The sequence below is a fragment of the Carcharodon carcharias genome, chromosome 9 (assembly GCF_017639515.1).
Source record: "Carcharodon carcharias isolate sCarCar2 chromosome 9, sCarCar2.pri, whole genome shotgun sequence".
Lineage (NCBI taxonomy): Eukaryota > Metazoa > Chordata > Chondrichthyes > Lamniformes > Lamnidae > Carcharodon > Carcharodon carcharias.
In genome coordinates, this window is record NC_054475.1 from 6,627,759 (window position 1) to 6,649,649 (window position 21,891).

Here is a 21,891-nt window from a genome sequence, read left to right on the forward strand (position 1 = left end):
GTCATGGTCAGTTAGCTCATCCCCCATGTTCATCCGCTTCTCTTGTCCAAACAAGCTGAGAAAACTTCAGACCTGGAGAACAATTGTAAAGGCTGAGGCTCCTGCACTCCTGCCCTCTGGGTCCCTTTACCTGCCTCACTCGCAGTCACACTCACCCTGTCCTAAGAGCTGTGATTGACTCCTGGCACAAAGAATCCAGGTAACCTTCCTTCTCCCTGTTGTGTCTCAGAGTCTGTTCTGAGCTGAAGCTGCTTAAACTTCAAACACTTGCTGCCAACGTGTTTGCCCTGTAACAATGCAGTTCTTCTTCATCTCCCATTTGCAAACACAACCCTTCATTTTGTGACTAACACCTATTGTACTTTCACAGGTTTCTGTCACACCTCAACCCTGAGAATAGCAACACATTTTTCTTGTGTTTTCAAGCCACCATCTACATGATAAGGTGCAACAGTTTTGAAAACATTTTTTTCAGAGTTTAACTCTTTATTTACATTGGTCATGAACCATTAAATTATTTGTGGAGTTAATGAATTGCGCTGAAACTGAACTACGTTCATTTAGGATTAAACATCCACCCTCACCATTCTGTACACAACAAAAAATTTTCAACCATTGAAACCGGAATGAAACTCAGGCCTCTAAAGGCAATCTGTTCCACATGGGTAAAGTCTTCACTCTTACATGTCTAAAGCAATGGACCTCAGGTTGACAATGCAGTGAGTTGAGAAGCACATTCCTTTATTGTCATTCCCAGAAGGAAGTCCCTGTAATACCGGCACCAGTAGATCCCAATTCCAAACTGGTAAATGAAGACCAGTTCTGATCTAGGTATTACCAGTAAAACTGTCAATATCGCCGGTATTACCGGTCACCCAGTAGGAACAGCCAGAAATACTGGTGATGTAAGTAGTACTGGTCCCAACTGGTTACTTTTGCCGTTTATCTGTTGGTGTTTATTGCTGGTGCACTTATATATTTCAGGGCCAAATGAGGATCAAGAATGTCAACAATGTACTGAAATCACACATTCCCATGCCTGAATGTGTGTGTATGTATGTGGGTGATTGAGGATATTTGTGTATGGGTGTGTGTGTGTAAGTGTGTGTGTGTGTGTGTGTGAGTGTGTGTGTGTGTGTTTGTATGTGTGTGTGTTTGTATGTGTGTGTGTGTGTGTGTGTGTGGGTGGATGTGTATGTGTGTGTGTTTGTATGTGTGAGTGTGTGTGTTTGTGGGTGTGTGTGTGTGTGTGTGTGTGCGCGTGAAGATGCTCTGAATTAAACTGCATTTCAGCAGAATATGAGGTTACATCTCCATAAACTCAGAAAAAACACTGAATAAAAGTTGAATAAAATCTGCACAAATTTTATTGTGAAAAACGAGGACAGCCACACACAATTATAACATAGACATTGTCTACGCTGCTTGTAATTGACTCCAGACAAAACACTCAGAATAAAACAAAAACAGAATTACCTGGAAAAACTCAGCAGTTCTGGCAGCAATGGCGGAGAAGAAAAGAGTTGACGTTTCGAGTCCTCATGACATTTCAACAGATCTCGGAATAAAAGTTTGAGTTAAAGCCATGGAAATGTTGTGAGAATCAATATCTTCCCAATTGTACACTTACTCCACATGCGTGCTTTCCCCCCCCAACTGGAACAATCAATGTGGGGGCTGCACTGTGCGTGTTCCTAGGGGTAGCACTGAGAGACATAGTCCGAGGCTGCCCTGTCACATTGAGAGGCTGGGTCAGTCCTCTTACTGCAACTGAAAAGGAAAAAGCAGCTTTTTATTGTTATATCAGAGGCTGGGGAAGCATTTGCACAACCCCAATAAATCTGATTCTGATCAAAGCGATGCTGCATTAGAAAGTGTTAAAAGGGATGTGGCAGGTAACTTTAAATTGCAGCTATATAAACATATATATACCCTGGCTGAAGGCTACAAGAGTTTCTTCTTGGAGACAGTCATTAATCCTGGAGATATCCTCCACCTTTTCCTGGTCGGCTGCCTTCTCTACTTCCCACCTCCCGATCTTACCAAGCAGCTCATCCTGGCACTGGGCAGGTTCCATCACCTGTCCTCGGGAATGGGAGCTGGGTGGCACTGGACTGGTGTCGGACTCCACCTAATCGGGCAGAAGCAGTGTGGTCCGGTGCGCTGACTCAGAGACACACACATGGTACATGGAAGATATTAACTCACAGTCGCCATTGCCCTGAGCCTTACAAACCACAAGGCAGGTTTTGTTGCTGCTCCTGGTCTCGTACCGTCTCCTCGCTGCCTCTGCCCCACCTCCACCTCCCTCTCCACAGCCTCCCTCACTGTGGCCTCAGCCTTTGCTGCTGCCGCCTTCGCTGATTCTCCCTCTGTCACTGTCACAGCCGCTGCCTCCCCCTCCTCAGCTTCAGTCACTGTCTCTGCTGCTGTCGCTGCTGATGTCTCCTCCTCCACCCCCACATTCACTACCTCCATCGCCTCGGCAACCACCTCCACCTCAGCCTCCTCAGTCACTGCCTCCACCTCAACCTCCTCAGTCACTGCCTCCACCTCAACCTCCTCAGTCACTGCCTCCACCTCAACCTCCTCAGTCACTGCCTCAACCTCAGCCTCCTCAGTCACTGCCTCCACCTCAACCTCCTCAGTCACTGCCTCCACCTCAACCTCCTCAACCACCACCTCCACCTCAACATCCTCAATCACTGCCTCCACCTCAGCCTCTTCAGTCACTGCCTCCACCTCAACCTCCTCAGTATCCACCTCCACCTCAACCTCCTCAGTCACTGCCTCCACCTCAACCTCCTCAGTCACTGCCTCCACCTCAACCTCCTCAGTCACTGCCTCCACCTCAGCCTCCTCAGTCACTGCCTCCACCTCATCCTCCTCAGTCACCACCTCCACCTCAACCTCCTCAGTCACCACCTCAACCTCCTCAGTCACTGCCTCCACCTCAACCTCCTCAGTCACCACCTCCACCTCAACCTCCTCAGTCACCACATCCACCTCAACCTCCTCAACCACCACCTCCACCTCAACCTCCTCAGTCACTGCCTCCACCTCAACCTCCTCAGTCACTGCCTCCACCTCAACCTCCTCAGTCACTGCCTCCACCTCACCCTCCTCAGTCACCACCTCCACCTCAACCTCCTCAGTCACCACCTCCACCTCAGCCTCCTCAGTCACTGCCTCCAGCTCAACCTCCTCAATCACCACATCCAGCTCAGCCTCCTCAGTCACCACCTCCACCTCAGCCTCCTCAGTCACTGCCTCCACCTCAACCTCCTCAGTCACTGCCTCCACCTTAGCCTCCTCAGTCACTGCCTCCACCTCAGCCTCCTCAGTCACTGCCTCCACCTCAACCTCCTCAGTCACCACCTCCACCTCAACCTCCTCAACCACCACCTCCACCTCAACCTCCTCAGTCACTGCCTCCACCTCAACCTCCTCAGTCACTGCCTCCATCTCAACCTCCTCAGTCACTGCCTCCACCTCAACCTCCTCAGTCACTGCCTCCACCTCATCCTTCTCCACTGTTGTTGCCGACTTCACTGCAACCTTCAGTTCCGCTGCTATCGCCACCTCCGCCTCTGCCATGTACCGTATCTGCCACCTCCACCTCCGCCACTGCCGTCTCCTCCACAGTTGCCTCCTTCCCTGAGGCTGATGCTGATTCTGCCAGAGTGACCAACTCTGGGGACAATGTAAGGGATGCTTCATCGGAGGAGTGGGGTGGGAGTGCTGTCCAGACCAGCAAAGTGGTCTGTGGTTCACACCCCACCTCACTTCCAATTCTCCCCCAACACCCCCTTCCCCTGGTGGGAGTCGGGACCACCCAATCCTCATACCCACCTGGATCCATCCCCTCCCCCTTCGGCCTCCCAGAAATGTGCTTGCAAGGGTCTGTGTGCCTAACCCGACCCCCAGCCTCACGGGCTGCAAGGCCTGACCCGATTCCCGAGTCGGGCCTATCCATCCTGACTCATTCTCACTCTCACTCTCTCTGTCTCTCCCCCATCACTTTCCCAAACTCTGTCCCCACTTTCCCATTGTCTCTGTCTGTCTCCTCTGCCTTTCTGACTGTCTCTGTCTCCCTTTCTCCCACTTTCCCACCTTTCTCTCGAAGCCTTCTCAGGCCCTCCGCAGACTGCACCACCCACTGAATGAGAGTTTATGCCCCAGTTCTTGCATTGTCCCTCTCTGACTCCTAGTCCAATTGGTAACAGGGGCTGTGGTTCCAGCTGAATTTAGCTGAAGCAACTGGAATCCCTATTGGATTTCGGATGAATCCAGTGGAATCCAGTAGAGATCTCCTTGCCAATTGTGTCTGTTGGCTCTCCAAATGAGCAATATGACTTCGTGCCATTCTCCTGCTTTTTCCCTGTATCCTTGCACATTGTTTCGATTCAGATAATAATCTAATGCTGCTTTGAATGCCTCAATTAAACTTGCATCCACCACACTTCTAGGCAGCACATTCCAAACCCGAGCTACTCGCTGTGTGGAAAAGTTCATTTCTCACGTCACAGTTGCTTCTGTTGCAAATCTCTTTAAATCAGTGCTCTCTTGTTCTTGACCCTTTTACGAGCAGGAACAGTTTCTCCCTCTCTACTCTATCCAGCCCCCGCATAATTCTGAACACCTCGATTAAATCTCCTCTTAGCCTTCTCCTCCCCAAGGAGAACAGTCCCAATCTCTCCAATCTATTTTCATAACTGAAGTTGCTTATTCTTGGAACCATTCCTCTAAACCTCTCCTGCACTTTCTGGTCCAACATGTTATTTCCTACTGGGAAGGGTTGAGCACAAGAACAATAACTTGCATTGATATAGAGCCTTTCTCATCGTAAAACTGGCAGCAAAGTTTTTGATGAGCTTAATTTGGTTCAGGGTGGAAGATGTAAGGTCAACTAGGATGGTATTGGAGCAGTCGAATTTGTAGGTAACAACAGCATTGGATGAAAACTCAATTGGACATGGAGGTTTATAGAATCAGGAAAAGTGTTTGAAGTGGGGACAAAGACAGTGGCTTCAGTCTTCACAATGTTCAGTTGTAATTTGGGACTGGTTGTTGGACAAACAGCTGGACAAGCAGTCTGACAGCACAGAGACAATGGAGGGGGCAAGAGAGGAGGTGGTCAAACAGGGAATCAGGCTTCTTGCTTGAAACTGCGCTTGTGGTCATTAGAAAACAGAGAATTCCTCACAAGTATTTGCTCTAATAAGGATAAAAATCATAGCATAATAACATTAAGATCATATCAGGATTCTAAAACGAAAACACATTCTTTATTATACCTGTGGGTCTCCCATTCTACAGTTATAAAGGTTCCATCCCATGTAAAACATATTATTGAAGTGTGAAGCATATATATTAATGTTTATAATGTTATTGGAAATTATTTTAAATAAGAGTTTAGTGGTGTCAGTATCTGTGGGCAGAATTTTCCCAGAATTGCACTAAGTGCGGTAGCGGGTGGGTAAAATGGAGTGCTACCTGCCGACGAAGATGACGGGTTTTCACACCATATCATCCCGAACCCGGATCATTATTTATTCACCCCCATGAAACACACAGTTTCCATGGCAAGCGGGCTCTCATTCGCCCACCCACCATCACATCGCTGTTACATCACGCTGGCTGCCATCTTTAAAAGGCAGCTACCATCAAAGCGCTCATCACCACCAGCTCACCACCCCTGCCTGGGAGTCATGGCCAGCAAAGGGAAAAAAGACTGCAGACCCCTGCTTCATTGATGGCTCCTTCAAGCGACTGCTGGATGCCGTGGAGGGGCACCGGGATGTGGTCTACCCCCCGCTCTGACCGCAGGGTGGGCAGCAAAGTCACCAACCCGGCTTGGGAGGTGGAGGCAGTGGTGGTCAGTGTGAACGTCCTGCAGAGGAGGACAGTCACCCAGTACCGCAAAAGGATGAATGATCATCCAAAAGGGAACTCAGCAGCTCCAGCCCCACAGGCCGAGGAGGGGGCCACTGCCACACAGCAGAACCTCGACAGCAGGCCGGGGCCCACCAAGTCTCAGCCCTCCAGAGGACGCCCACCAATGTCATCACAGACAGGGCGTCACATGCAGCAGGCTAGCTCCACCTCTGCTGTGGTTGTCCAGGGAGCAGCAAGATGTAGTGGCAGGGTTAGGAAAGTTAGGGAAAAGTAGTTGCACAGCCTGGGTACGGGTGTTGGTCACATGTACATAGTGTGCACTATTGTCAATAAACTCCTAGGAACGTCACCATGCCTGTGGCTCCTGGTTCTGATGAGCAGTGTTCTTGTCAATCAGATGTGAAACCTTCCTGTGCAAGATAAAGGGCAGGTGTATGAGTCCAGGGCCTTTTCCCTGTGCTCTGTGCAACCTTCAGATAACAGCGATGGTCCAGCCTCACCCTCCCTGGACACATTACTGATGCCCACACCTCGGCGATGTTGGCATTGCTGACAGAATGGATTGGGCAGGCCCCACAGAGTTCTCTCATTTTCTCTGTGAGCTCTCAGCATCTTTAAGGTGGGGCTGACCCCCATCACACCAGCATCTGTGACCAGTGATGCGGCGCACCAGCTGCTGAAAGGGCTGAAGTGCTGAAGGCGGACACAGCACCAGATGTGTCTAAGGTTTCTTGGCTGCATTAGAGATGGTCCTGAGCATGGAGCCACTGACAGGCATCACCTCCGGGGTGGCCAGTACTTGCCCCCTAGACACCTTGCCCTCAGCAGCTGCCTACGAGGCTGGCCAGCACTTACCCCCTGGACAACCCCCCTCTCAGCAGTCACATCCGGGGTCAGGCATCCCTGAAGCCTGTAAACAACAGGCAAGCTGTGGAGAACGCTGCTGCTCACTCACCCCATTTCCCCCAGAGTCAAGGCCACCAGGTACAAATTGCCTGTGTGCTGTTGTGAAGCACGTCGGAGTGCTTTCGCACTAACGTGGACAGAGGATATGGCGGGCTTCCAAGAGCCTGGCAGGATGGCCTTTTAATTATATGCTGATGTATAACAATTAGCTCCCCGCTGACCGATAGCGGGAAGCACGACCTGCTGTAGGTGGGCTGAGCGGACAATCACAACCTGCCTTCATGCTGCCATTGTGAAGCAGCTCACACCATATTATCCACACATGCCACTTATTACACCTGCTGCCAGCGGGCTCGGAAAATCCTGCCCTCTGTGTGTGTGTGTCCTAATTGGATTAAAGCCAGCTTGTCTAGAGGCTTTGATGTATAGAAAAGGAGTAGGTTTGAAGTGTTAACGAGGTAAGTATGGGGGCAATTTGCATTTTTTCTTTAAACAAACTCCCATAGCTTGGATTCAGAGATGGAGTGAAATATTACACCTAACCAGGTGAAGCTCAGAAACTGTGTGTTTGTTTATTTTTTCCAAGGATTACTAATAAAGTAGGTATTATGAAAGTGTCTTATTATTAGAAGAGTTAAAGTTCACATGATATAGTGATAGAATGAAAATTGCATTCAAAGAGGAAAATATGTATAAAGGATCAGAAGGCTGTTGGTGAAAAGGAGAGCGATTCTAAGAACTAAAGCCTCCAGTCTGTAAGCCTCAAGCCACTGTCTGCAAAGACCCAGAGCTGAAAGAAACTCAATTTGAATGTGACTGTCTAGCGTGTGCTTTGCCCGGGGTCTGATTAAATCCCTGTTTTTTACTGATGCCTTAACGGAGGTATAACTTGGAGTCAGATTAATTAGGGGATTTTTGTAGACATTATAGTAGTAATTTTGTCAACATATGCATGTGCTCACAATCTTTCTTGATTAATAAATGTTTAATTTAGTTTTATAAAAACCTCTTGAGACTCAGTGGTCTTATTACTACAGAATTCAAAGCCTGCATCTTCAATCATACAAATTGCATCAGTTAGTTATGACAGTTGGTTCAAGTTTCTCTCTTGGATTTGAACCACTCAGCATTTACCATTGGCTGCGTCTGATAAGAACTATTGGTTTCCAATAAATGAATCTTTCAGGTTGCTTTTTGTTATAGAATTTGTTAGTCTTAACACAAGAAATCCAGTTGTGTAGACACTAAGGCAGCAAACAGATAAATTATTGTCAAGATGTTGATTTACAATTTGAAGTTCGCAGCCATCATTTTGCTTTTTGATTGCTCCACTAATTTAATGGTTAAAATTATTTGATGAGAAAATCAATTTTTATTCCGTAGAATTATTAAAAGAAATTCAAAGCTCGACGAATAATGAATATTTTTTCAGGATGAAAAATTCCATCAATGTAGATGTAACCCCAGAATCTTCTTTTCCCTCTTAGGTCAAGCTGTGAGGATCTGATTCATTGAGTGTCTGGAACAGAAAGTCACCAGATTAATTGAGACTGAGAACGATGCATTATTTTACATGCAAACAGAATTCTGGCTACGCCAACAACTGGAGGCAAAGCTTGTGATCAACTGGAGCTATGTCAAGATCACACTCCTCACCCATTGCATGTGTGCTAGGAAAAGTTATCAGTTGTGCCCCTCTTGAAGAGATGTAACACCATTTTCTCATGGGTAACTAATGCTCCCATGCAGCTGGTGTTTTGGGCAGAAATAGATCGCTGTGGCTACTTTATTAAATATATTTTATACAGTGCAGTTGCTGCTTCCAGTAACAATTCTCTTGGGTCTGTATCTCAGTCTCCTGTTGCAGTCTGCATAATTTTATGTTTCCTTGTGTTCTTGTTGAAAAACAATCATCCCTGTTGCTCTGTTAGTTTCTGCCTTCTCCACTTCCTCCCTTCCTTTTCTTGTATTGACTGTTTTGTAAGATTAGATTAAAATATGGAATGGTTCAATTATGGATGGGTTACATAGGAACATAGGAACAGGGACAATTGAAGGGATGTTTAAAACATCTAAAGGAAATGAGAGAGCAGAAGTGCAGGGTAGTGAAGAGGCGAATGGTAATCAAAGTATGATGAGAAGGGGCAGAACAAGGGGCAGAAGAGTGCAGCAGAATGAGAATCAGAATGAGCAATAACGGTAAAAAATCGAAGCTTAAGGCTTGTTAACTGAATGCACGCAGATGAGTTGACGGCACAAATAGAAATATATGGATATGACTTGATAGCCATGACAGAGACATAGTTGCAGATTGACCAAGACTGGGAATTCAATATTCAAGGGTATTTGACAATCTGGAAAAAAATGGCAAAAAGTAAAAGGAGGTGGGGTAGCTTTGTTAAGAAAGGAAGGTATCAGTGCGGTGGTGATATAGCTGGCATAGATTGTGATGTGGAATCAGTTTGGGTCGACATAAGAAATAGTAAGGGACTCATCTCTAGGCCTCCAAAGAGATGGCCCTAGGAGACCAATGCTAATTCACATCTTGCAGGAGGAGTACAACAGGAGCGTGGACCCTGGTGACCTAGCTGTATGCCTCATGGTGTACAGGGAGTGGAGGTGAAAGAGACGAGAGCAATGGAGGGGTCTGGCTGGGTAGGGGGAGGAGCAGCAGCCTCAAGAAAAAGGGGAGGCTGGGGCTCCTGTGCATACTGCTGAAGAGCCACAAGCTAGACTCAGGCTCTACAGACGCCCGTAGCATTCTGCAGATGAATGAGAACCAGTGTCGACGAAGGCTGCTCAAGACCCGGAAACTAGTCAGTCACATATGAGAGTAACTGTGGCACTCAATCCTTATGCCAGTGGCTCCTTCCAGGGCTCCAGACGTGACCTCTGTGGGGTCATGCAAGCCTCCATAAGTAAGTGCATCCAGGAGGTCACGGACACCATACTCACAAAGGGACACAACTTTGTGCATTTCGCCTGGGATCAGGCAAGCCCAAGGAGCAAGAGCCCTGGGATTTGAACAGATCTCTGGTTTTCCCCAAGTACAGGGTGCCATCGACTGCACTCACGTGGTGCTTATATCTCCATGGCAACAAGCTGTGCAGTATGTGGACCACAAAGGCTTCCACTTGCTGAACATTCAGTTGGTCTGTGTCCACAGCAAACACATCCTGCAGGTCTCTGCACGATTCCAAGGGAGTGTCCGTGACTCCTATATTCTCAGTAAGTGTCAGATCTCTGACCTCATCCAGCTTGTTGTGCAGGAATACAGATGGAGAGAGCGTAAGCAGGGTGTCTGCCAGGTCACATGAGAAGGGCACCCGGCACGTGTGGGTGGTAAGTGGTGCCATGGATGAGGACAGGATCGGCAGGGCAGAGGAAGGTGTGTGTGAGAGGGTGAATGGTGATGTCCCTTGAGCTGGTATTGAGTGAGATCCCTGTGAATGTGTGATGGGTTTTTGAGTTGTGAGTGCTGAGAAAAGTGACTTAACCTAGCAGAAAGAAGGTGACCATTCATCCTCTTTCAGCGCTGGGTGGCTGTCCTCTTTAGCAGGGCATTGGCACTGACCACTGCTGCCACCACCTCCCATGCTGGATTTGTTGCCATGCTTGTTGGTCTTTGCCCAGAGTTGGGTTGGAGGACTTCACGGCAGCTCTCACAATGCCCAGTAGGCCGAGAGAGGCAGTGCTAAATTTTGGATGCAACGTTTCTTCCCGTGGGCAGCTATGAATTCCTAGCAGTTTCTGATGCCTTAGAGAGAGCTATCTCTGTGCAGGAGCAGCCTTTAAATAGGGCGTCTGGATAAATGAAGGCCTGAGGTGATGGTGGGATGGCGAATCAGAGGTCTTCCCACCAGCGACCCAGTGTGTTTCCTGTGAATGCATAATTAATGAGGCAGAACGTGCCAGGAATAGGATAATAAGGTGTGAAACTCTGCCATTGCAGCCGGTGGATAATATCCCAGAAGGGAAAAACAGTAAAAAATGGGAAATAAGAATACTGGCCTGAGCGGGTCTCATATTCTTTAACATGGAACACCAGTAAAAACTGGGAAATCAGGGTATTGGTCTGTGCTGTTTTTTCACACCCAGGATGTCCTTTTTCCCACTCACTGCTGCACTTTGTGCAAATCTCGGATGATTCTGCCCATAGAATCTGTAAAACACCTTGTTTCAAACTGTGCACCTTAACATCAATGCAAGTTTTTCTTGACAATATCTGTGATCAATGTTTTTGAAATAATTGATGGAGAATTTACTGTCATGAAAGTTTAATAATTTTCATAATATTTTCTGGTTTATTATGGAGTCGGTTTATGGGGGTAAGTGTTTGGGTCTGTCTGTGTGAGATTTAATTACATTTGGAATCGGGTAGATGGCAAGATTTATCTCAACAAAAGAAGCTAGGTATTTGACATGATAATGAGTAAACATGGATGCTGGTTTAGCAAATAAAATGTAAATGGAATTTGCATTTTTAGATAAATGAAGGGAGATTTGGATTTCAAAAGGATTTTAGTCTCTACAATTATCCAGTTAAGCAAGGCGAAGGAATATGTTTCTTTATCTCAAAGGTTACTGACAATATATATTATCGACATGAAAGTTTTTATATTGTGAGGAAGATACAGTTTCAAAAATATATGAAACAATAGGGTTTACATGTTAAAAAGAGGGAAACATATCTAAAGGAGAATGAGGCTGTGTGTCAGGAGAAGGCCATTTGAGACCAAACAGAAGTGTTTGAAGTAGCCTTAATGAAGCCTCCAGCATTTGTGCATAAGCCTGCTGTCTACGGAAACTGAAGCTGGAGAAAGCCATTTGGAATTTCACTGCCCAGATCATTGTGTTAATTTGCTGGATCAGCTTGAAAGCTAATATCTATTCTTTGGACAGTTGCATTAAAGGAGGTATAACTGGGAGTCAGGTTAATTAGGAATTTTAGGAGTTATTTTAGAAGAAATTTGTAGACTTATGTAAGTAATTGAAATCTATCTTTTGTAATAAATATATTTAACTATATATTTTTTAAATCTCTAAATTTCTTGGTAGACTTATGATGTCTGAATTCAGTGCATGCATCTCATAATAAATATAAATTGCAAAACCATTGTGACAGCTCGACCAAATTTCACTCGTGGATTTGGTCTGCCTGACACACATCATCTGCCACATCATAATATTGCAAACTGCCCATAATGATTCTTATAAAGTCCATAACCCTCACCTCAGATTTTCTCGTACACCATGTGCCCGAAACAGCACAAATCACCAGGAGAGTAAAGAGTACCCAGTGTATCACATCCCAGATAATGTAACTGAGCAAAAGAGAAGAAATATGAAATCATTTAAATGAAATGAGACTGTTTCATTTTTGAAACATGACTCTCCTCTTTACACTGTAATCTTTGGAAGCAACATAAAGTAGATATGGGACTTTAGCTAAAAAAAATCAACTAAAGTTCTACTTATCAACTTCATGATCATTAGATAAAAATCAAACGAAGCAAATTTCTTTAGCATGTCCATAATGTCTAACTGTAATGGTAAGCTAAATCGTAAGTGAAAATTCTTTGCACTGGCCATTGTGCGCAGCTGGAACAGGCTGCCAGGCCTTCATTTAAACAGGCTGCTGAGTCACCATTGGACCCGGTTGTCTGTGCACACCCCCCGCTGCTCACACACTCCCGCTATCCTCGGGAGTCGGGAAATACGCTGGGACGGCCTAAATTGGCCGCCCGCGCAAAATGGCGGCACAAACCCGATGGTGGACGGCGATGGGGTCCACACCTGCTCGTGCTCACTCCCGCTCTACCACACCCCCACCCCCGCCAAGCGGAAAATTCAGACCATAGACTTTCAATACTTTTTAAATCATTGACAATAATCTGGATAAAAGTAAGTGCACTGCATGTGATAGAAATATGAATGGAAAACAGAAGATTCTGGAAACATTCAGCAGCTCAGTTGGGATCTGTGGGGTGAGTGGACCTACTTCGCTTCGTGCGTGGACTAGAATTCTGAAGAAGTGTCTGCACCCAAACCATAAACGTGTTTATTTTCTGCACAGCTGCGGACATACCTGCTGTCCATTTCCAATGTCCCTCTTTCTGTTTGACATTTAGTTGGCGTTTTCTCTTTATCACCATTGGAACTTCAAAGACCCGATTCCTGAGTGTTTACATCGGACTACAATTTCTGCTACTTGTTGTCGACAGCTCAGGCTAATCATATGGAAACGGGACCAGAGCTGCAAGATGTCTCTCATTAGTGAAACCAAGGGATGTGCAGATATATCACGCTAATTCTTCCTTTTCATCAGCCCAAATACAACTACTCTGTCAGTGTAGACAGCAGCAAGGTAAGTTTGACAAGTACAACTCCTCACACACTGTGAGGTTACCTTAGCGGTGAAGTAATCAAGGTGAATAAGACAAAAAACACCATCTGAGCGGCAACACAATGGAAAAGCTCACTCCTTGCTTGTATTTTCCAGCAGAAAAATGCACCCTCATTAAGAAGCTAACACAACAGCATGATATAAACACAGCCACCATTTCCATTCTGATAAGCTACTTTCCAAATTAATGAACAACATACACTCCTTTGGCCAATCGTATCTCTCACACATGGAAGCAGTGCCAATCCATGAGAACATTGTACCTTTCAGGATTTTCGGGACCTGAAGGTGTGGTTCGAATGGTAGTGGAAATTATATCTGTACTTGTCAAATGTGTAGTTGGTGATACTGTTGTAGAAACATCACAAAAATACTCAGCTCCTGTTGAAACAAGGGAATAACATTCAGATTCATCTCATTTTCACTTGTCGTCAACTGAGAGAGCGTCATTGTCAAATGGAACCTCATTAATTGAGGAAAACCCTGACTGGTGTAATTGATTTCTGTGTAATTTACCCCTCTCTGGTCACAAGTGGAGATGTCACTGATACCTGGTGGTGATCTATCTTGACTGGTAATTCCACTTTCTTTCCTATATCTGAGAGTTGGTGGGACAGAGTTACTAGTGGGCCAGTTAAGGGCTCAGGTTGGTGGACTGCAATCCAGAGATACACTTTCTTGACATTAATTTCATGTGAACACATTAAACAGTCACATCCTAATATTGCCAATGGTCACTTTCTGCCCTTCGGGGACAGTTTTCTGAGCTTGCAGTAAAGATGAGAATCTTCACCCACTGAGCATGAATGTCTCAAACCTGCCAGTGATTTTCTGTCCATTTAATTATAATGACCCACCTTGCTGCTGGGACTGGCACCTCCCTCCACTTCACCCTCCAGTTTGCACTCAGATAATTGGTTCAGATGTATTTTAATAAATCGTTTGTTTCAAAAGTTAAGAAACAAGTTGTGTTGATTCATCACCTTTCACAACCATGGGATATCCCAAAGTGTTTCAGAGCCTATGAAGTAATTTTTTGAAGTAAAGCCACAGTTTTAATATCGGGAAACGTGGAAGTTCATTCATACACAACAAAGCCCCACAAACATCAGTAAAACATTCACTAGATGATCTGTTTTGTAGTGACATTAACAGGCTCAAAAGACCAAGTGGCCTGCTCCTGCTTCCAATTTGTGTGTATTGGTTGAGGAATAAAGGCTTCAAGGAGAACTTCCCTATTCTGTGAATAATACCCTGGAATTGTTTACATCTAGCTTAGGGGGATGTGGATCCTCAGTTTAACACCTCATCTACACAGCAGCACCACCACCAGTATAGCACTACCTCAGTGCTGGATCATGGTATCAGCCTGAATTTTAACTCTTAAGGGGAACTTGAACCTACAAAAGACTGGCATCAAAGGTCAGAGTGCAACTGAGTCCCTGCTGACAACTCCGTTACAAATACAATTTACAGCTGTAATTTCTACCTGCTGCTAACAGTCTTTGGTCTGAGGCTTGTGACAGTGGGATTTTATGGTCCTGCTGGAGTGCTTGGAGTTTAGAATGGCTCGCTGCATTTAACAGCCCAGTCCCTGCCGCAATGGGGGTGTAAAATTCCATCCTTCTTCCCTGAAAACTGAGGCAAGAGACCACATGACCAGAGTCAATATATTTACATATGTAAATTCCTGTCTCCTGCTGCTCAGGTGAAAATGCGATTCTCTTTGTTTTCTGCCCATGTTGGTGTTTCTTGATGAACATGCTGCACCCACTCTGCAGAAAATTGAACCGCTACATTCAAATAGGCTAAAGTCCTCCTTATTTCAGAACCAGGGTCATTGTTTAATGGGGAGCAAATAGTTAATATTTTAGACAGGATAATTTGAGATTTTGACTGGAATGATGGAATTTTACAACACAGGGGAGGGAATTCAGCCCATCGCTCGAATGCTGGTTCTATGAATCATCTCCTCATTTAATTCCATTTCATTGTCCTTTTCCCACACACTAATACATTTGATTCCCTTTTAAAGTCTATTATTAAATTTGTTTGTAAACTTATTTCAGTTGAGCATTCCATGTCCTAAAAACAGTTTGCATCAATAAAATTCTCCAAATTTCTCCCTTTGTCCTTTTAGTGATAATTTTAAAGTTAATGCTCTCTTGTTGCTGACTCACTGACTGGTAGAAATAGTTAGAGTTACCTTATCAAAATTCCTAACAATTTCCAAGGCTTCCAGCTGATCATTCACCTCAGTTGTGATGATACTTTCCTCATTACTAAAACCTCTCATCCAAGGTTTCATTTTAATTCAATTCTTCTCTATTCTATCAGTGACATCCTTCCCAAACTAGGACACAACAGTTGGAGTTTGCATTTCACAGTTCCATCTGCTAAAAATAGACAAATTGCATTATGAAAGCTTTGTCAATCAAATGCTACTTTGATTTGTTGGAGATTCTGCAATATTTTTGAATGTTTTGGGGATATTTTATGATCCTGTCCATTTTTCATGAAAAATGCAACTTAGTGACCTTGTTCAGAATGTTTGAGGAACCAGAGAGAGTGAATTTGGCCAGTTGCAATTTCTCAGATTGACTGAAGGAACTGAACCAGTGACCAGTTTGGATAGACATGAATTTAAAAAAATTCATTCACCGCATTGTTAGTATAAAGTAACACTTACCAATGTTTCCAATTAGTATCACATAACTGCAGCTTGTCCCTGTTACATTGATCGTTGATAATGTAACCATTTCACTGGATTTTTCTCCCTGATCATTTGAGGCTGTGCAGTAATATTGATGATGTTGCTGTTTGAAGGATTGACCATGTAGATCCAGTTTATTGATGTCAGAGATCTTTGAATCTTCAGACAGGGTCTTCTCGTACCATGTGTACTGAATGGGGAGGGATCCCTGGACAGACTCACAGGAGACGGACACTGAACCCCCAGCACATGAGACATTTGCTGGTGATGAAAATCTAAGCACAGGAACAGACACGGATTCTGTTGGAAAGAAAGAAATATTCAGATACTGAACATTTAATAATCAAATACTCTTCAAACTTTGCACTTCATCTCAGCCAGGCTCTGCCAGTTTGGAATCTCACCAAGACATCTACCACTCAATGGGGTGGATGTCTAATTTGGGTTTGGGAACTGGACATGGGAGATAGTTCCAGGTCCTGACACCATTCACCATTCTTTAGGCATGCCCATTGCAATTTTCAAAGTTCCAGCCAATCAAAAGCCTGGAACTGGGCTCATCATCCAATCAGGGACAGTGGGCGGGCTCCTGATGCTAGAGAGCCTCACCAGGTGAGATGGGAGTTGCTGACCTGAGCATGGAGACAGCAAGGGGAAAGTCCAGGTAAGTTTATTTTATGTTTCAAAACCCGGCAGCTGCCGGGCCATGATCCTGAAGGGGTAATGTGGTCTGCTTGATTTGCTGAATGAAATCCCAGTGGGTGCAGGAATGGGTCTTTAATTGGCCCCTTTGGTAAATGTTATTTCCTAAGTTAGCTGCCCACCACTTGACTGCAAGCTGCCCACTTTCTAAATGTTTGGGGCTTGGGATTGTAACAGAAAATTGGCATGGAGACCAGCGTTTTCAAATTTCACACCCACCCACCTCTAATCCTGACACCATACTTTTTAAAAATCCATCCCCATTTCTCTCCATCCTCTTAGAGGCCTGAGCTACCCTTTCAGATCAGAACAGCAGCAATGATAATGATAGTATGTTAACATGAAAATCATGGTGAACAATATCTCTTCGTAGCTGGTAGTGAGCCTCCAATGCTGTTTCCTTGTTTGTGAGTTGAATTTGAATTAGTTGGAGAGAATCTGAGAAAAGCAAAGGGGAAAATGAGGGCAAAAGGTTGTCAGATATCGGTTACATGTTTTGTAGCTTTGGATAATAATGTAAATGTGATTGGCTCTGGTTCTCTGCATGTTGCGATAGAACACTTCAACCCTGGTACGTGGAGACGAGTGGGGGGACTGTTTGTGGGCTGGTGAGAAAGCTGGAAATACCAGGAATGTTGAGTTTGTGCTGAATTTAACAGCCAAATCTCACCAGAATTCTTGCACACTGATTGAAAGTTTGGCTGGTTTCCAAGTAGGAAAGTTACGGTAAAAGTTTGGAAATTGGTGGGAATGTGTCCTTGGAGCACAGCAGCGAGGAGGGAGTCAGGGTGACTTTGCTGCTTGGAGCAGGATTGGCCAATCATGGGGAGGGAGAAATTGTATAAAACATTTGCCTGGGGGTGGGGGTGAAGCTTCCGTGTGTCTCCTGGATCACAAGCCGTGCTGGAGAAGGTTCTGGATCCAGCAAATCCCATCATGCTTCAACTAGATGCAGGATGGGGGAGGGGAATTAAAATTCCCTCTTTGGTCAAGGGAATAGCCAGAGAAAAGTGACACTTTCACCAACATTTTTAATGAGGTTTGGCAGGTCTTCACTGCTTTCACTGTCACAAACTGTACTCTGAAACAGCACAGGTCACAGTTTGCCTGCTGATTGAAAAGTGTCTCTTTGAAATGCTAACTGTTTATGAGCTTGTTTCTCAGCACATTGTTACTCACAAGGCCCAGACCACTGAAAAATTAACTGGGGGTTCAGAACATGGAAAAGGGATTCGGACATGCAGCCCCTTCAGCCTGTTCCACAATTCAATTAAATCACAACTGACCAGTATCTTATGTCCATTTAGCTACCTGGGTCCCATAACCTGAATATTGCTACCAGATAAAATCTGTCAATCAGATTTGAAATTTTCAACTGAGCTCAAGAGCTTTTTTGAGGAGAGTGTTCCAGATTTCCACTATACTCTGCGTGAAGAAGAGCTTCCTGACATCCCTGACGAGCCTATCTCCAGATTAAAAGTTATGGTTCCATGATTTGGACTGCTTCATCAGTGGATAGGATCAAAAGTCAACAGTAAGAAGTGGTTTTGATATGTTAATGAACAAAAAAGAACTTCAACTGATTTGTACATGAAGCAATAACAGGAATAGTTTGAATTGAGTGTTTTAGCTCAAAGGGGGATATATGCAGGTTGTAAAAAGGTGTAAGGAACTGACATTAAGATAGGGTGAGTTTGTTTTTACAGGTCTAAGAGGAAATGTGAAGATTGATTTAATCAATCCTGGGAAAAAAGCAATCCTGAACAGACTATTTGCAACAAAGAGAGATCAAAGAGAAGAAATACATTTAAGGGAATACTGAAGCCTATGTGAGGGGGTAGTGCTTAGATATCCCAGAACACAGCAGGATGGTTGGCCAGATCTCCCTGAAGACAGTAGGGTAGCTGGTCAAATCTCCCAGGAGACAGAGTGAACAAGGCACAGACCTGAAAACCCACATGCGGTCAGCCTCAGAGGACACCCCAAGGAAAAAGCACTGTGTGTTAAAATTACTGGACTTCTATAGATTTTTAAATCTATAATGATAGTTGCTGAACAGAAAAGAGAAAGATTAGCTCTGAGGTGAGCTAAGTTAAGATTTGTGGAACTGTTTTATAATGCTGTATACTGTGTGAATCTATTCTTTTTGTAAATGTAATTGTGTCTTTTTTCTTTTATTCTTTCAATAAATGTTTACTTAAGAATAAAATCATCACACGTATTTGGCGAAAACATTTCCTGATTTCAGAACCACTCCTCATACTATACAAATTGGAAAAACTGTCTAGGCATCTGTTTCATGTTTCCCTCTGGGATTTGAGCAGTTTGGCATTTACCATCTATCGTGCCATAACAGAGGGAGCTTTGACTCGGAGCAGTGTATGTGGATGGGGTCAGGGTTAACATGTGGAATGTCAAATCTGGAATTTGACTCAAGATGCTGAACTCAGTGTTTATCTCTGTCATGCTTGGCTGGTTGTGCAGAAGCTTCTTTAGATTGCTGGGTTAGAAATGTAAATGTAAATTGCTGAATTCTAATGATATTTCATCGAACATTTGAATCTAATGCCACATCCTGGGTTTACCTATCTTCCTGAATGGAACCGAGGAGAGATCGCAATGACATCATGGTCCTGAACACTACAAGGACATTGAAAACAGAGCCATCCAGCTGGCTGGCAATGGCCTGGACCAATCCCGTGCTGACGGTGAGGTAGGCGGTGCTCAGCCAAGTGAGGGTCCAGCAGTGCAACATCCATCAGACAACCATGCTGTGAGTGATGTGTCCTGTTTCACAGGCCACTGCCATGTACAAAATATTTCCACTTGCTTCCGCACGCACATCTGGGTAACAGCCGATGGAGACCCACGGATACCAAATAAGCCCCAAAGAAATCTCTGAATAAGAACATGGAGGGACCCTCCTTGATTTACCGTTACTGCGCTCACCCACACCTTCCACCAGCGCAGAGGCACACCCCTCGGTGAGATCTAGCTTTAGAGTAGACTCAGGATCACAGCTGGTGAGCAAATCACACTGCCTGATCCACAGCTGTCAGCGGCAGGGGCTTCCCAGGTGTCCGGCACTCAGTGGGCTGCTGGAGGCCGTAAATTTGCTGATGTCGAGTCAGGTGATGCGTTTCTGAATTTGGTCATGTCACAGTTGCTGGAGCTGGAAAGGCCAACGTGGGAACATCAGGAAGGGATAACTGCTGCACTCCTCAGATTGCAAGGCACAATGGAGGAGTCCGTCCACCTGCACACTGAGGTGATAGCGCCGGCATGTCAATGCACCAAGGTCAACACTGGTAGGATGGCAGCTGCCATGGAGACGTTGGTCCAGGGCACCGTTCCTACACTGCTGTGGGGCTGAACTCCATTGCTGATGTATAGTTGGCTCCTGACAGTGTGTATGTGAGAGGGGTGCGGGCAGCTCGATCTCACTCCAGCTACCCCTGCTCCTCACTAATTCAGCCAAGAACCCTTGGGTACCCATAGTGAGAAGGATCAACATGTGTAACCTCCGGTGCCATTCATCCTGGTGACTTCCCTCTTACTGTGACCTTGACAGCTCCAAGTCCACAGGCCAAGGAGGGTGCTAATGCCACACAGCAGGACCTCGAAAGGAAGCCGGGTCCCTCCAGGCCTCAGGCCTCCAGAGGACGCCCACCAAAGTTATCACAGACAGAGCATAGCAGTCAGCAGACTGTCTTTACCTCCACTGTGGATGTCTGCGGAGCACCAAGATGTAGCCGGAGGAGTAGGAAAGTTGAGAAGATGTAGCTCTTTTAAAGCCAACCAAATAAACTAAATTAACAAAATGAGGGATAAAATAAAACGCAGCCCCTAAGTTAGGGTCACTGCATAACCAAAGACAGGATTTAAAGGAAACTTACAACATCAAACCAAAATGTGATTAAGAGGCTGGATAAAGCACCCCAACCCCCATGGTCACCCATCGAGCACGGAAGGTCTCGACGGTGCCGGCAGACACCGCGTGGTTGAGGAGATGTAACTCTTTCTTGAGTCAAACAATCAAACTAAATTAACAAAATTAGGACAAATCCAGCACAGCCCCTAATTCAGGTCAGCTGTAGAACTAAGAACAAAGTTTAAAGGAAACTTAAAAACTTTAAACCAAGTTGAGGGGATGTAGTTTCACATCCTGGGCACGGGTGTTAATCACTTGTACATACTGTTCATTATTGTCAATAAACTCCAAAGAATGTCTCCCTGCCTATCGCTCCTTGTTTTGATGAACAATGTTCATGTCACTCACATGTGAACACTTTCTGTACAAGATAAAGGCAGGTGTCTCAGTCCAGGGCCTCTGCCCTGTGCTTTGTGCAGCCTTCAGACCAAAGTGACGGCCTGGATTTCACCAACTTGGTTTGATTCAGGAGCCCTTTAAAAATGGCGGGTGTGTCCTAATTCTGGGATTCCCAACTGCGTTCCAGGGTTGTGTGATTTTGGGAACAGCTTTAAAGGATACAGGCTGGCTCATTCAAAACCCACACCCAGAACTCCCCAACCTGGCTGCCTCCATTGTGGAGATAGACACGTCCTACTCCTCTGCAACTTTCATGGACTCGGGCCAGGTTTTGAATGAGTCGTAGTCAAAAGCCCCTCAGAGGAGCTGTAAACACTGGTCTGCATGAGGGGACCTTTTAACAGTTAAGTTCAAAAGGTCCATCTCATAACCTCTATGTCAAGTCACACCCCCATCCATCCCGCTTGGCCCTTCATGCCCCCTATGTCCCTTTACCCACGCCTTATACACCCTCATGCTCCTGACTTCAAGCTGTACACTTCCACCCACCTCCAAGCCCCCTCATGACAAATTTTCCCCTTACACCCACCCCCTTTGTGGGCTGTGTGGGGTGAGGGGTGAAGGGCCTTTGTATTTTGAGTTTAGCTGTTACAAAGTCCAAGGGCATTAAGGAGGGGCTTTTTAAACAGCCCGTCTCCGCAGCCGGCATTCCCTGTGGCTGCCTCTGCAAATCTTCCTGGTGTGACTGGCCAGACTGCAGCCCAGGCACAGCTCCCAGCAATGGAAATCCCACCTTTGTGGGCACTTTCTTCCAAGGCTGAGCGGGGAATTTTCCGAATTCCCCCTACCCGCTTTGAGGCTGAATATCCAGACCAATGTCTCAACAATTAATAAAGAGGCTTCTTTTACCATCAAAACAACTTTTCCATTTCCGTTTAGTTCACTTGTAAAGTTCAACTCTGACATGTTGGACAGGCCATGAATTGGGTTTGGGTA

The 21,891-nt window shown here is 45.4% G+C and overlaps 1 protein-coding gene across 1 annotated transcript in view; it reads right to left on the bottom strand.

Annotated features, from left to right (window-relative positions):
* The window catches only part of LOC121282008, a 213,884-nt gene that overhangs the window by 133,050 nt on the left and 58,943 nt on the right, over positions 1-21,891 (bottom strand). The window contains 1 exon segment of the mRNA XM_041195321.1: positions 15,903-16,223. Within this exon segment, the coding sequence (XP_041051255.1) occupies positions 15,903-16,223 (321 nt within the window).